Raw genomic sequence first — 15,368 nt, forward strand, 5'->3', positions numbered from 1 at the left:
AGGGGGGCGGGCCCCACCTCACCCCACCTCCCTCACCTCCAACAGGCCTGGAGAGTGCCGAGCAAGCAGCGCCTTCTCCGCGGATGGGGCGGGCGGACTGTCGGACCCGGCGGGAGAGGGAATCCCCGCAGCCCCATCCTCCAAAGGGAGACTTGCCCTCGGGGCAGGAAGAAATTCCCCCTCCCGGCCGCCGGCCTCCGGCCGAGCCCTCACCCCAGCCTTATCCGTTAACTGTCCCCTTAACCTTCAGGGTCATTCCAAGTCCCACCCCCCCAGCCCTAGTTCACGACCCCGCCCTCCACTCACCCTTCTCATTGCCCCCGCCACGCCCTCCTCCCTCGAGTGCCCCGCCCTCCCCCCGCCTTTGCTCCGGCCCCGCCCTCGCTGTGCCTAGCTGCCCCCCCCGCCCACCGTCGCCGCGCTTCTGCGCACGCGTGACCCCTCCCGCGCGCGCGGCACCTGGGAGGACCCAGCCCCTCATTTACGGGGCGGTGGCCCTCGGCGGTTGGCGCGAGGGAGTCGGTGCTTGCGTCCCGCCCCGCGCTTCCAAGGCGGGCCCACGGACCGGGAAGGCTAGTACCGAGGCGGTGACGCCGCCGAGAGCCAGCCAATGGGCAGCGGGCGGGGCCAGCCCCGCCGGTTCGAACGGGAAGGCAGGGAAAGAGCGGGAGGAAAGAGCCAGCAGTTTGTGGGAGGGAGCGCCAGCCACGCCCCTGGGCTCGGGTTCCTACCTTCCCACACTCGCCAGAGGAGTTCCTGCCCCGGGCTGGGGTGGCCTTCGGCAAAGGGGAAACAGAACTAGTGACTGTGGATACCTAGTGGGCAACTCCTAGGCGTGGACGACGGGGGCAGGGTATGGGAGCTGGAGGCCACCCCACTCCGGGGATTGTCTGTTAGGGAGAAAAGCCGAAGCCCTAACCCCGCGCAACACACACAAATGCTTGGCAGAATGGAAGATCCACAGTTTCCATCTTTACAGGTATGAAAAATATCTCCCTTATTGGGCAACCGCTAATAAAACCTTTATTAAAAAAAAAACAAACAAAAAACCCTCTTCTTTATTTCATAGGCCCAGGTATCACAGTGCCCCCCTCCCAATAAAGCACCCCCCACCGCACCCCCTTCCCCGTGTGTCTCACACACACACACACACACAAAATCTAGATCCATCTTCATTTCCTATTGGCCTGGGCAGTACCAATAACACACTGGTTCACCTGCGGGCAGGGGGTTTAGACAAACAAAATAAAGTTTTCAGAGTAACCAAAAGAACAGTTTTCTCCAAATCACCTCCCAACCCCCAATATTAGGGCTGCCCTCAGAGAATCCTAAAATAAGGGCTCTGAAAGGAGGTTCAGGCTGGTCTCAGTTCTCCCATGCCCACGAGGTATTCTAGGTCTGGAAGAGGAGGAAAGGCCTGAGAAGGGACAAAAGCCCCACACAGGAGCAGAGAGAGGAGCTTCTGTTTCTAGCAGTACCTCGGACTAGACACCCCCAAAGCCCTCCCAACACTAATGCTTAATAAGCTAGATAAAACAAGAACAACACAAATTTAGGAACCAAGGCTATTTGGAAAATTAATGATTCCAAGCCTAGGGGAGGAAATGTACAAGATGGATCTGGAGTAAAGACTACTGGGGACCTATCTAAAGGACACAGGAGCCAAGGTGGAGCTTCCACTGGCCAAAGATGGGCAATTTGAGCATCAGAAAGAATAATGACCGCAAAGGATATATACCAAAAGTACAAGCATCTGTAAGATGTTACCTCCTGGATAAAAACTCACTGTTCACCTTTGAAAGTTGCCAGGATACCAACTTATAATACTGAAAATTGATAAAGAATCTAGCATTTATCCTATCTTACCTATATGGACTGAATTTCAGAATAACCAAATAGATGGCAAGGGGGAGTTATTTACAGAAGAATTGTGATTAATAAATGTAGAACAACTGAGAAAATTAGAAAATCACCATTTTAAAAAAATCACCATTTAAAAACTCCCTAATAATGGATCTAGATAGCATCACTGATAAAATCACTAGGGGAAAAAGTTGATAGGGAGTGTTTAAATGGATAGATCAGGCTGACAATACCCAAATCCAATGATCAATTTTTATATCATTAAAAGTGGAACAATTAGGGGGAGGGGGAAAAAAAGTGGAACAACTAGATACTAGGTGCCTCCTGATATGATGCAATAGAAAGTGTATCACACCATCGAAGTTTTTTTCCCACGAAATTTAAACCTTATTCAAATCAAGCCTCTAAATCTACAAAAATTGTGAAGGAAAGAGGAAGCAACCAGCCAAAATCTAGAATATGGTATATTCTATAGGACAAATGACCCTACTTCTTCAACAAATAAATGCTATAAAAGGGGATGAGATTATTATAGATTAAAAGAAACTCGGACTTCCCTGGTGGCGCAGTGGTTAAGAATCCGCCTGCCAACGCAGGGCACACGGGTTCAAGCCCTAGTCCGGGAAGATCCCACGTGCTGTGGAGCAACTAAGCCCATGTGCCACAACTACTGAAGCCCGCGCACCTAGATCCCGTGCTCCGCAACAAGAGAAGCCACCACAGTGAGAAGCCCGCGCACCGCAATGAAGAGTAGCCCCGGCTCGCCACAGCTAGAGAAAGCCCACGCACAGCAACGAAGACCCAATGCAGCCATAAATAAATAAATAAAAATTTAAAAAGAAACTCGAGACAATTTCAACCAAATGAAATGGGCGGCCCTTGCTTTGATCCTGAACAGAGCAAACCTAATGTATAAAAGGCATTTCTGAGACAATCGGGAAATTCAACATCAACTGGGTATTAGAGGATATTAAAGAGTTCATGTTGTTGGGTGTTAATGATGTTGATAGAACTTTACTTGGGGACTTCCCTGGTGGCGCAGAGGTTAAAAATCCACCTGCCAATGCAGGGGACACGGGTTTGAGCCCTGGTCCGGGCAGATCCCACTTGCCGCAAAGCAACTAAGCCCCTGCACCACAACTACTGAAGCCTGTGCACCTAGAGCCCACGAGCCACAACTACTGAAGCCCGTGCGCCTACAGCCCATGCTCCCACAACGAGAAGCCACCGCAATAAGAAGCCTGCGCAGCCCCCGCTCGCCGCAACCAGAGAAAGCCCACGCGCAGCAATGAAGACCCAAAGCAGCCAAAAATAAATAAACTTAAAAAAAAAAAAAAAAAGAACTTTACTTGAACTTGCAAGCTTGCAAGGGAAATCCTGATTAAAGTAGAAGACCAGGGCAGGGTGCTAAGGTGGCTGACTACTACCATGGCAGCAAGAGTGCAGAAGGGCACACATGATCAGAGACCCCGAATAAAGCCAGAACACATCGTAGGGCTATATATACCCTCAGGAAAACAAGTAACCAGAGGAAAAAATTACCCTCTGGAGGCAGACAGTAAAGAAACATCCTGACTTAACTCTAGTAGAGGGAGCTTAAGTCTCCTAGAGAATTCATGGCCATGGACACAGCTGATCTTCGTGGGGATTGGAGCCTGAATTCACACTATTTGGAATAGTCTGAAAAACCTGTACGTCTTTGATCCAGGAATTCCATTTCAAGGAATCTCTCCCTAGATAGTTAGATGTAACTAAACAAATATAAAATGATAATGTACAAAGTTAGCCAACATGGCCTTGTTTGTAATAGTAAAAGGGTGGAAACAATCCAAGTGTCCAGTAGAGGGAACTGGTGGATAAACTTTGGTGCATCCACACAGTGGAGTCCTAGGCAGATGTAAAAATAATGGGATCATCTCTGTGCTGGTGGGGAATAATCCTGGGGCTGTCTTGTTAATCAAAAAAAGAAAAAAAAAAAGCATGGGACAACATAATATATGAGAGGGGGAAAAGAGATGTCTTACATAAGAAGGAGGTAAAACCCATGCATGTTGCTTGTATTTGCAAAAAGAAACATTGGAAGGATAAGTAAAATGATAAATGATGAAAATGATTACTAGGGCAAGTGGGGAGAATGAGGACGGGGCGGTGGTTAAATCTCACTTGTTGTATATAGCTTTCTATTGATATAGTTTTGACCTTTCAACTACCTATTTTTAAAAACTTAATTAAAAACCCCCAAATGTCAATAGTTAAAAAAAAAAAAAAAAAAAAAAAGGATCCAGGTAGGTAGTGCCCCAGATGCCTGGCAAATGTACATCCATTCTGGATGAACCGTGCCCCCTGGTCTGAAGGACAGCAGGGTAGGGGTGGAGAAGCCTACATAATCCCCAGGAGGCCTGACAGGGATGGGACTGGTAGTGACCGCACCTTGGAGGCAAAGCGTAGGGAGTTGAGGGACTCGGAGACGTTCTCTTCCAGGGGGGAAATGTTCACAAACATGAGCCTGTGGAGAGAGAGGGGGCCAAGCCCCAGCATCAGTGGCTGGGCAGAGCCTGCACCAGGTCTTCACGGTGTTGCCTCCCCCACCCTGACCCCAACATTGTGGTTCCCAGCCCACCCCTTCCCCTCACATCTTAGCGCTGCCGCCCAGAGAGTTCTGCAGCAGGTAGGTCAGCTTGCTGTTCCGGTAAGGCACGTGGGACTCCTAGAGGGTTGCGGGGGACAGGTGGTTAGGACAGGGCTGGGTTCAGCATGGCCAGCCCCAACCTCTCCCTGGGGTCCGCCTGCCCCCACCCCCATTACTACCTTGTTGCTCAAGGCCATGATGACCAGCCCCAGCGTGGACAGGCTGCTGTTAATGGCCTGCGTTTCCCGAAGGCGTTCCCGCTCCCCAGGGCCGAGGGCCAAGCCGGGGTCTAGCCGCTCACTCCCAGCCAGGTCCACAAGGCTGAGGGGGGCCGCGCACTGCAGGCCTCGGCCAGCATGCTCCCCAGAGATCTGCAGCTGGAACACGCTGTGACTTCGTGACGATCGCTCATTCTGGGCTGTGCGGGCCACAGCCCGGTTCTGGCGGGCCAGATGGAGCAGGGCCTCCACCTGGGGATGGAGAGCAGCAAGAGGCAAAGGCAGGCAGAAGTCAGTACATAGCTAGGTCAGGTAAGGCAATGAGCAAGACTCAGCACCTGCCCTCCTGATGCTTTCTTTCTAGCCAGCAAAAGAATAAGTAAAATACACAGTGTGTCCGAGAGTACTAAGGAGTAAAATAAAACAGAAAAATAGTGTGTGAGGGTGACGGTTGCAATTTTAGAAAGGATGGCCAGCAGGAATTCCCTGGTGGTCTAGTGGTTAGGACTCTGTGCTTTCACTGCCGGGGCCCGGGTTCAATCCCTGGTTGGGGAACTAAGATCTCACAAGCTGTGCAGTGCGGCCAAAAGTTAGGGAAAAAAAAAAAGGATGGCCAGGGATGGCCTCAATGCCTTAAAATCTTAAGTGAGGGAGCAAGCCCTTCCAGGAGAGGAGCAGGAATGTTCTGGCAAAGGAGACAGCACGTGCAAAGGCCCTGATCTGAGGGTGTGACGAGCAGGCTGAGGAACAGCCGGGAGGCCAGCATGGATGTCATGAACTGAGCAAGAAGAGTGGGCAGAGGTGAGACCTGAGATTGACGGGCAGGGCCCAGTGGCACCTGCTTTAGCAGGCCCATCACTTCTCTCCACTCCTTGGTTCCACAAAGGCGGATGCACCTCATAGCCCACCAGCCAAAACTGAATGTGCAACCTACGCTCACCACTCACCCTTCCTCATCCTCAACGTTCTCCTGCCCCTGCTCGTCCACCTCCATCCTTGTCACCCTGCCCATGCCTCCCCAGTGTCCAGGCCTAGTGCCCCTCAGCGCTTACCTCTCTCTCACAGGAGACAGGAACATATCGGGCGTTGGTGACAGTAAGCTCCTCGCTCCCCGGCCCTGCCCGGCGAATCTCACACTCACCCCCATGGCCCTTCCGGGTCCCAGTGGCCAGCAGGTCTCGGACAGTCTCATTGTAGATCTCTACGTAACTTGCCACAAAGCTGTAGGTCCAGCCCTGGCCACTTAGCTCCTGGGCCACAGAAAAGAGGTGCCGCAGGGCCCGAGGGATCAGCCCCTCCACCTGGGGGTCTCCCCCAGGCCCACCCTCCATGGTGAAGGTCTTGCCGCTGCCTGTCTGGCCGTAGGCAAAGATGCATACTGGGTAGCCATCCAGGGCTGACTGGACAAGCATGGAAATCTCTTCAAACACTTCGTCCTGTCCACTCCCTGGTGGGAATACCCGGTCAAAGGAGAAGTCATGGCGGGTGGGGGCGGCTGGCGCCCCACTCAGGGTCCCACGCCGCTCGTCAGACCGGGAGAGGCTGAGCCGGGTTGGAGGGTCGGAGGGCCCGCTGGGGCCGGAGGGAAATAGCAGGAAGCCAGAGGGTGGGGTGGACTCCCCTGGAAGGACGGGGCGGACCCGGCAGAAGACACGGACATTGCCTTTGAGTTCCTGCAGCTGGTTGTGTAGCCGCCGGCGCTCCATCTCGAGCCCATGGAGACGTTCTTCCCGCTTAGCCAGTAAGGCCGTCTGGGCTGCAGCTTCCTGGCGCAGGGATGCCACCTCCGCTTGGCTGCCCGACAGAGCAGCTTCTGATGCCTGTAGCCTCCCCTGTCCAGAACAGAGCAGACACAGAGGGTGAGATGCAACCAAGAATAAGAACAAGTCATGATGGGATGCGGGGGTGGGAGGTGGGCTGGGCCCTGCCCCCAAGGACTTCACAGTCTGGTAAAGAAAGAGATACGGAAATAGGAATCATAGTACTAGAATAGGGAGTGCCATGGGAGCATCCAGAAGGGGCACAAGGAGGATGATATCTAGGCTGACACCCAAAAGTATGGGAGTGGACCAAGGGAAGGATGGAGTGCAGAAAGAATACTCCACAAAGAGGGACGTGTATATGCAAAATGCCCTGAATTGAGAATCGAGTCATTTGAGAGACTACAAGTAATGCAATCTAGTTGGTGCTCGCCAAGGAGTCAAATGGATGAGAAGAAGGAGAGAGAATGCGTGGGAATTTTTATCAGGAAAAGAGAGAAAGAAGAAAGGGGGTGGAGAAGTAGAGGCGACACAGACCCGCGGGAGATACGGAAACAGAGTCAGGATAGGGTGAAGTGGGGCAGAAAGCAAGACAGAGTCAGGAGTGGGTGGGGGGTGGGGGCGACGGGGGAGCAGGGTAGTGAACGGAGGTGTACTTCCAGTGAGAGGTGGTCAGGGATTCGAAGCCCAAAGTGACTTCCAGGCAACCTAGAAAGAAGGGTCAGCATTTGGCGTGAAGCTGGCCCTTACCTCCTGCTCCTCCAGCCGGGCAGCCAGTCCCCTCCGCTCCTCCTGCAATTCCAGCTGTTCTTTCTGGAGCTCTTGCACTAAGCCCTCCTGCGTGCCCAGCCGCTCTTCCAGCTCCAGGACTCGGGCGCTCAGGTTCCCCAGCTCCCGTTGGCCCTGCTCAGCCTGCGCACGCATCCTGGCCAACTCCTCTTCCAGTGTCCTGCGCTCTGCCCCCAGTTCCGTGGCCTGTTGCTGGGCCTCCCTGAGCTGGTTCCGCAGCTGTTGGTTCTCCTGGTCCAACAACTGGGTCCTCTCACGGCAGCATTTCAGCTCTGCGTTTAGGTCACATAACTGACCCTTTAAGTCCCAGGCCGGACGTTTGCTGGGTTTCTTCCTTCCCACCGCAGGAGGAGCAGCTGTTGCTAAGATGGGCACAGAAAAGACAAAGGTCAGGGAACTCTTGGCTCTGTCTCGCTCTCTCCTCCCTCCTAGACTTTAGGGCCTCACACCTGACCCTCCATCTCCTTCTTCTTCAGACAGGGAAGAGACCAAAAGGATTTTTCTGGGTACTCACCACCTCCTCTTCCCTATCCCAGCCTCTCACCCAAGGATTATATTTGTCACCTACTGCCAGGCTTCTGGGCAGGAACAGCAGGGCCTGGCTTCTGATTCTTCAGCACTAGAGAATTGGGGAGGTGACATAAGGAATTATAGCATCAGGGTCCCTCCACCTCCATCCTTCTCCCTTTACCCCCAATCCCTTCTCGGCCCCAGCTCTAAAGCATTGTTACCTGTGGCGACAGCTGTGGAACATCGGGGTCCTGTCTTCCTGGGAACTTTCGGCACTGTCGGGAGATTGGAGAGAGGAAAAGCAGAGTCATGATTCTCAGGGTGGCATGTACTCTTGCTGGGCTGAAGGCAGAGGAGCTGCTTTTTCAGAGGATTAGAAGAAATAAGATAACTTCCTTCTTTCCTTAAATCTGACCAACTCCTAGAGATATCCTTCCTAGGACCAACAAGCCAAGAAACAAGTTGAACCAAGACAAGCAAAAAGAGCAAGGGGGCAGAACCAGGTGTAAAGTACGCTAGCATGTGTGTAAAACATGTTGGGGAACACACCCATATTTGCTTGCAAACCCACAGAACATCCCTGGAAGGACTCACAGTTGCCCCTGGCGGGGTACTGGGTGCCTGGGGAACATGGGCAGGAGGGAGATTTTTCACTGTATAACAACTTCTGTGCCTTTGGAATTTTGAAACAAGTGAAACATATTACCTATTCAAAATAAGCTAAGATTGAAATAAAAGAAAAAGAAAGAAGTGAGTTGAAGAGAACTGGACTTTGTGCCCTGGAGCCCACCTGCGGTCTGGCCTTGTGTCTGTGGCACAGTGGTGAGGGCCGTTGCTCTGGGGCGGGACGTGGCAACTTTGGTGCCCAGGCCTCGTGTCCTTTTCTGGGGAAAGACAAGGATGGGGGGGGGGCGGAGTCCATAGTTACCCTCTCTGATGGTTTTATACACACACACACACACACACACACACACACACACACACACACACACACACACACACAAACATACATGAATTTCCAAACCCAGCTCACCTTCTCAGGCTCCAAGTCCTCCTCCATCTGGTCAGGACCCCTCTTCAGCCTGCTTCCCGGAAGAGGGAGCCGGGAAGGGGCCTTGGCCAGGGCTCTCTTCAGCTCTATGTTCCCCTTCACTTCCAACAAGGGGGACCTCTGCTGGGAAGAGAGAGACCCTTCAGACAATACCCTGTGGCCCAAATGTCCCAAGAACTCCCGTTTATGGCCCCCTAGCCTAATTCTCATCAGCACCAACAAGCATTATATGAGTACCTCTTGTGCCACAAACTGCGGCTCACAGATGATGTGCCGTCTAAAAACCATGGAGAGAGGTGGGACGTAACACAATCCCTAAGGGAATAGCTGGACAGATGCTGAATTTCAGCTAAGTTTAAGGGCAGTACTTAAAAAAGCAGGGAAAAGGAACACTTCTTTCAGAAGGCAAAACCTTAAGCTTGCACATGGTACAGCTGGGAAACCACTACGCCCTTTCAGGTAAAGCTGAGATCATAAACAAGGGAGCGAGTTGGAAGAATAAGGTTGAAGACTGGGCAGGAGGAGCAGGTAACATTTATTAGGAACTGTTTCAAATGCTTTATCTGTATCAACTGACTTAAACCTCCCAGCCCACTGAGGAGGAGCTATTATTAGCCTCATTTTGCAGATGAGGGAAGGAAGGCTGAGAGGTAAACTAGCTGGTCTAAAGTCATCAGTGAATAAAAAGCAAAGCCAGGGTTAGAATCTAGACAGTCTGGTTCTGGAGGCCATGTTTGTAACCACTTGACCACACTGTCTCATAGGGCATTGATGCCAAGCTAAGGAGTTTAGGCTTTAGCCCTGCATATATGGAGAGCCAGATACAGTTTCTGATCAGGCATGTGAAAAACATACAAAAGAGCCTATTATAAATAATAATAGGGACTTCCCCATTGGCACACTGGTTAAGAATCCACCTGCCAATGCAGGGGACACGCGTTCGAGCCCTGGTCCAGGAAGATCCCACATGCAGCGGAACAACTAAGTCCATGAGCCACAACTACTGAGCCTGTGCTCTAGAGCCCGCGAGCCACAACTACTGAAGCCCGTGAACCTAGAGACTGTGCTCTGCAACAAGAGAAACCACCACAATGAGAAGCCCGCGCACAGCAACGAAGAGTAGCCCCTGGTCACTACAACTACAGAAAGCCCACGCGCTGCAACAAAGACCCAATGCAGCCAAAAATAAATAAATAAATAAATTTATAAATAAATAAATTAATAATAATGAGGTGTAAGTAGGCTGACTTGCATGGGGAAGACGAGGAAGCAGGGGCATGACCAGTCTGAAGACCACTGAAGTACAGGTATGAAGTAGGGGCGTGGGAAAGAAAGATCCTCTCCTCTAAGCAGCCCAGTTCAGTGCCTGGGGATCATGCCCACCCTATGGTTACTCCTACGTAGGATGACCAACTATTCTGGTTTGCCAAGAACTGAGAGGTTTCTTGGGACACAGCATTTCAGTGCTAAAACCAGGTCATTCCTATGCAAACCAGGACAAGTGGTCACCCTACTCCTATCCCACCATCAGGAAAGCACAATGTATAGATCAACTTCTGATTTTCACTATAGGTAACTATTAATTCCAAGGCCAATCTCTCTCTGCCCTTCAGTTTACTTCATTCATTCAATATTTACAAAGTGCCTATTACATGCCAGGAAACGATCTGGATTCTGGAGTAATAGACGTGGTCCCTGCCCTCAAGATTGTGACAGGACAGTAGGCAAGCGAAGCATTTAAAGAGATGATTAAATCTTTACCAAGTGCTATCATAAAAGGATCCCAAAGGAGGGGGTGGGCATCCAGTTTAGATGGGGAGAGTGTCAGACACAATTCTACAAAGTATTTTTAGGCCAAGCCTTGAAGATGAGGAAGAGTTGGCTTGATGGGCTTGGGCCAATGAGGAGCATTCCAAGCAGAAAGCAAGGAGAGGGACTTGTAAGGAATGATAAATTATTCTGTTCAAGTGAACACAGGGATGTGCATAGAAAGTGGGGAGAGGAGAAGAGAGGTAGAAGGGAAAGACTGTGGCAGTGGTATGCCGTGATAAGGAATCCGGGGTCTACTGAAGACAAGAGGGACACTGATGATTTTTAAACATGAGAATAGTATGACTCGATCTTTACTGAAAAAGTGAACTGTGTGCAATGCAAAGAATGAACGGAAATAGAAGATGAGGGTTATCACAGCAGAGGGATGGCGTCATTCCTTCATTCATCCATTCAACAAGGATTTGTTGCACTAGATTTGTTGAATGACTGCTCTTCTAGGCTCTGGGGTGAAAGTAATGAATGTAAAGTCCCTGCCTGCCCAGAGCTTACTTTCTAGGGCAGCCTTTCCAAACTGGGGTACAAGAGAATTAAGCTCTACAGAAAATGATCTGTTTTCTCAATTCTCCCAAGAATATAAAAAACAGCTCTTACCATCCTAGGTGCCTCAGAGAGAAGTTAATGCATTAGATACAAAGGATACCTTAGGGCATTAGATCTTAATTCTCTCAGTTGAGAGGGGATGTTCTAAGAGTTTGATGGCTAAGCAGAGCTGGCGTGAGGGTGGGTGGGGAGGGGGAGTAGCCAGAGGTCAGGCAGTGAAGGAGATGGAGTCCAGTCTGACTCCAAGAAGCCTGCCCTGGTTCCCAAGATCACAGGAGGAAAATCTGGGTTTGTTTGTTTTTTAATTAAACTTCTCATTTTAAAACCATTGTAGATTCACATGCAGTTGTAAGAAATAATATGGAGAGACCTGAGAGTGCCTGAAGGGCTAATTTTTAAGAGATGCTAAGTTCAACTTTGGGAAAGTGAGGTTGAGGATGTTCACAGAACATCACTAAAGAGAAAACTCTGAAACAATTTGATATCCTGGGTTTTAAATTTTTAGCTTATTGGTTTATTGTCTTTCCTTACATTAGACTGTGAGCATCACAAGAACATGCCTGTTTTGTTCACAACTATAGAACCAGAGTGACCAGTACAATGTCTGCTACATGGTAGGACTCAATACTTTTTTTTTTTTCATTTTTGGCAGCGCCAAACAGCTTGTGGGATCTTAGTTCCCCGACCAGGGATCGAACCTGCGCCCTCAGCAGTGAAAGCACGGAGTCCTAACCATCGGACTGCCAGGGAATTCCCTCAATACATTTTTCAAGGAATGAAATTAGATGTCCACCAGCAGGGAAATGCTCAAATAAACTGCAATACATCCAAACCATTGGCTCCTACACAAATAAAAAGGAAAAAAAAAGGAGGTGGTGTTCTCTTTTCCTGCCACCTGCAGAAATGTGCACAAAGAATGCTAATTTTAATTCACTTTAATCAAATGTAGTATGAAAACTAAATTTTTAAGTATTTCAAGGTCAAACACTGAATTTTTAAATTACCTGTGCCCTTCGTTCTCCCTACACTACCATAGTGGATCAACTAAAGACCTACCTCCCTGGAATTTGTGTGGGTTCAGAAAATGTGTTCAAAGGTTTGTTTATACAGGGCAACTCCTAAGAGTACAGTATTTATTTTTCTCCCATCTATAAAGCTAGACAGGATGACTCCCAACTTTCCACAATAAGCATATGCACTTAACCTTCTATAAAAACAGATTTTCATGGAACCCCTCCTATACCCACTTCCCTGGATCAGAGATGGATGCCCTGCTACTAAGGAATCTCCTGCACGTGCGCATCCGCTCCCACCCTCACCCACACAGGAACAGCACCCCAGCAACCCTTCCTTCTCTCCTCTGCACCATCATTTTCACTCTCTCCTGGATCATTCCAATCAGTATATAATACATGCTATTATTACTTCCAACCAAAAAGAGTTTTTCTCTCCTAACCCTGTCCCAGTCAGGCTTTCACTCCCACCATTCCACCAAAACTGCCCTCAAGGTCACAAGTTTGCTTGTGTTGCTAAATCAATTCTTTATCTTTTTGTTTCTTGACCCATCAACAGCGTGTGATACAACTGATCACTCTTTCTTCCTTAATACACTCACTTCATTTAGCTCCTGGGAGACCATCCTCTCCTGGTTTTCCTACCTCCCTGGTAGATCCTCTTCATCTCCCCAAACTTTAACAGTGGTCTTTCTATTCTCTATCTACACTCTAGGCCACTCCTATGGCTTTAAACACCATTCATATGCTGACAACTCCCAAACTATTGTCTCCAGCCCAGACTTTGACCCTGAAGTCATGTGGAACTAACCTTCTCAATGTCTCCACTTGGAAGCCTAATAAACACATCAAACTTAAGGCATCCAAATCTTAACCTCCTGACATCCAAGCCTCCTTCAACCTTGCTCTCTTGCAGCTTCCTCCATCTCAGTTGATATAAATCCATCTTTCAGCTGCTCAAGCAAATACACCCAAAGTCCTCTCATTCTCTTACATACCACAAAGTCTAACATCAGCAAACGTGGCCAACTCTATCTTCCAAATAGATCCAGAATCGGACCACTTGTTACCACCTCCCCTGCTACTACCATGATCCAAGTTACCATCATCTGTCACCTGGATTATCACACTCTACTAGTTCTCAACTAGGGATGGTTCTCAACTAGGGATGACTTTACTCCCCAGGGGACGTTTGACAATGTCTGGAGACACTTTGTCATGATTAGGTGGGGGTTGCTACTGTCATCTAGTGGGGAGAAGCCAGGAATGCTGCTAAACAACAGACAACTTATAGGACAATCCCCCCTGCCCCCCATAAGAAGTCAATAATGTGAAAGTTGAGAAAACCTGCCCCATTCCTAAAAGCTCTCCTTGTTTCTATCCTTTCTCCCTTACAGTCTAATCTCAATGCAGCTGCCAGAGTGGTCATCTTAAATTGTAAGACAGATCTTGTCTCTCTTTGCTTAAAACCATCCAGTGATTCCCCATCTCACTCAGAGAAAAAAAATCAAAGTCTTCACTACGGCCCCGTTGAGGAGCAATGCGTTCAACACCCCCCTCTCTGTTACCTGACATCCCTTCCCACAACCTTCCCCGTTGCTCATTCCATTTCGGGTTTGCTACACAACTCTAGTGGCTTTGCTCTATTGGATTCCCTCTGCCTGGAATGATCTTAATAACTACTTGCCTGTTTCCCTCACCTCTTTCAAGTCTTTATTCAACTCTCACCTTCTTAATGGAGCTTACTAAGACAATCCAATTTAACAGTCTATCTTGCCAGCTGGCCTCCCTTCCCTCTCTTAATCTGCTCAAAATTTTCCTTTTCTCCATAGCCCTTATCACCTTCTTAACAGCATTATATAATTTACTTATCACATATTGCCTGTCTCCCCATGGAATGGCAGCTCCGTGATGACAGGGATCTCTGCTTGCTCACTGCCGCATCCCAAGGACATAATAGGTGCTCAGTAAATATGTGATGAATAAATATGAGAAGGTTTCTATTCTTTTTCATTGTCACATCACACTGCTCTGCTCTCTGGCTGGCAGGATACAAAGAGTATCTCTTCAAGTTGAAACCTGACTTTGGGTAAATCTGAATGTGAATACTAGTAAACAGAGGATTCAGGCAGGAGGCCTTTTCTGGCACCAGAAGTCAACCCACTCTCATTGTCACAAACACACCTCTCTCCACTGGAGAGGGGAGGCTGCAGGTGGTTGTGAGGTGCGGCAGGGCACTGATGAGAGAAGAAATTAAGTTAACCAGTCCCACTGAGCAGAGATCTCTGCAAAACCTGGGGAAGGAGAGATAATGAGGAGTCCTTCAGTTCACAGTACTCCATTCCCCCTCTCCCCTTCCTACACCCCGAAGAGGCCGCAAAGAGGAGAGAGGACACGAAAGGACATCAGCAGGGATTTGGCCTCAGACACCACTTCCCTAGAGCTAGTGGTCATCTCAGAACTCACACTGCAATAGTGAGTAGGAATGGACAGGTGGGAACGTGTTCAGACAAGCCTGAGAATTCGAAATGGGAAATCCTGGAAACATGAAAGTGAGCAAGGGCGTGGGGGACACCCTGAAGCTGCGGGAAGGCAGGCAGACTCCCCCCACCCCCCACTCCTGGGGCTGCTCCCTGCCTTCTCCACTCTCCACCCCTCATCCCTTTCCACTGTGCGGGGGCGCACGACCTTGGCCCTGCAGGCTGGCAGAACTGAGGCCGCCGGCACGTCAGCACTGGTGGGGGGTGGGGCGGCCAGCTGTCGTCCCCGCGCCGACCCCTACTCACCTGCGGCTCCATGTCCAGCTCCGTGCCACACACGCCAGGGAAGCGCAATGGAAGAGGACAGGGCGCCGGGGCTCCTGGGACCCGCGTTCTCTCGCGCGCTCGCGACACAGAGCACGCGCGTTCCGGGCTCCGGCGCTGCCAGCCCGGCGCCACACCCGCCACTTTTGAATTTCAACGGCCGCTACCCTGCTCACCTCGCTCCGCACTCAGGGGCCAATCGTCGCCGCCGCCACAGCCGAGGGCCAATCGCAGCGCCCTCCACCTCCCGAGGCCACACCCCGCCCGGCCACCGCCTTCCCGTTCCTGCTTCCCCTGCACAGGGAGGCAGGCGGGTTAGTCACACTTCCGGCCTCACTGTTTCTTTTCTCACCCCACC

At 50.2% G+C, this 15,368-nt stretch overlaps 1 protein-coding gene across 2 annotated transcripts; it reads right to left on the bottom strand.

The window, feature by feature from the left end:
- Positions 1–367: 367 nt before the first annotated feature.
- On the bottom strand, positions 368–15,167 carry KIFC1 (kinesin family member C1). Of its 2 annotated transcripts, none has more exons than XM_082414965.1 (11): positions 14,993–15,154; positions 8,803–8,943; positions 8,560–8,653; positions 7,991–8,044; positions 7,828–7,878; positions 7,221–7,621; positions 5,763–6,542; positions 4,672–4,962; positions 4,497–4,570; positions 4,294–4,369; positions 368–1,217 (listed from the first exon to the last, which is right to left on the bottom strand). In XM_082414965.1, the coding sequence occupies exons 1-11, from the start codon at positions 15,002–15,004 to the stop codon at positions 1,173–1,175; spliced, it is 2,019 nt and encodes a 672-aa protein (XP_082271091.1). In that variant the 5' UTR covers positions 15,005–15,154; the 3' UTR covers positions 368–1,172. The 2 variants fall into 2 exon arrangements, with proteins under 2 accessions (XP_082271091.1, XP_082271090.1); XM_082414964.1 differs by having other exon boundaries at positions 388–1,217; positions 8,803–8,940; positions 14,993–15,167.
- Between the last annotated feature and the right edge of the window lie 201 nt (positions 15,168–15,368).

The sequence above is a fragment of the Balaenoptera physalus genome, assembly GCF_965194825.1.
Source record: "Balaenoptera physalus genome assembly, chromosome: 11".
NCBI classification, from domain to species: Eukaryota; Metazoa; Chordata; class Mammalia; order Artiodactyla; family Balaenopteridae; genus Balaenoptera; species Balaenoptera physalus.

Bases quoted from the DNA above. Each gene is read 5' to 3' on its own strand.
- KIFC1 (XM_082414965.1), bottom strand. The intron at 7,879-7,990 runs GTAACAATGCTT...CCAATTCTCTAG, and splicing joins TTCCACAGCTGTCGCCACAG to TGCTGAAGAATCAGAAGCCA. The intron at 1,218-4,293 runs GTGCGGTCACTA...CCCTGCCCGCAG, and splicing joins CCCTACGCTTTGCCTCCAAG to GTGAACCAGTGTGTTATTGG.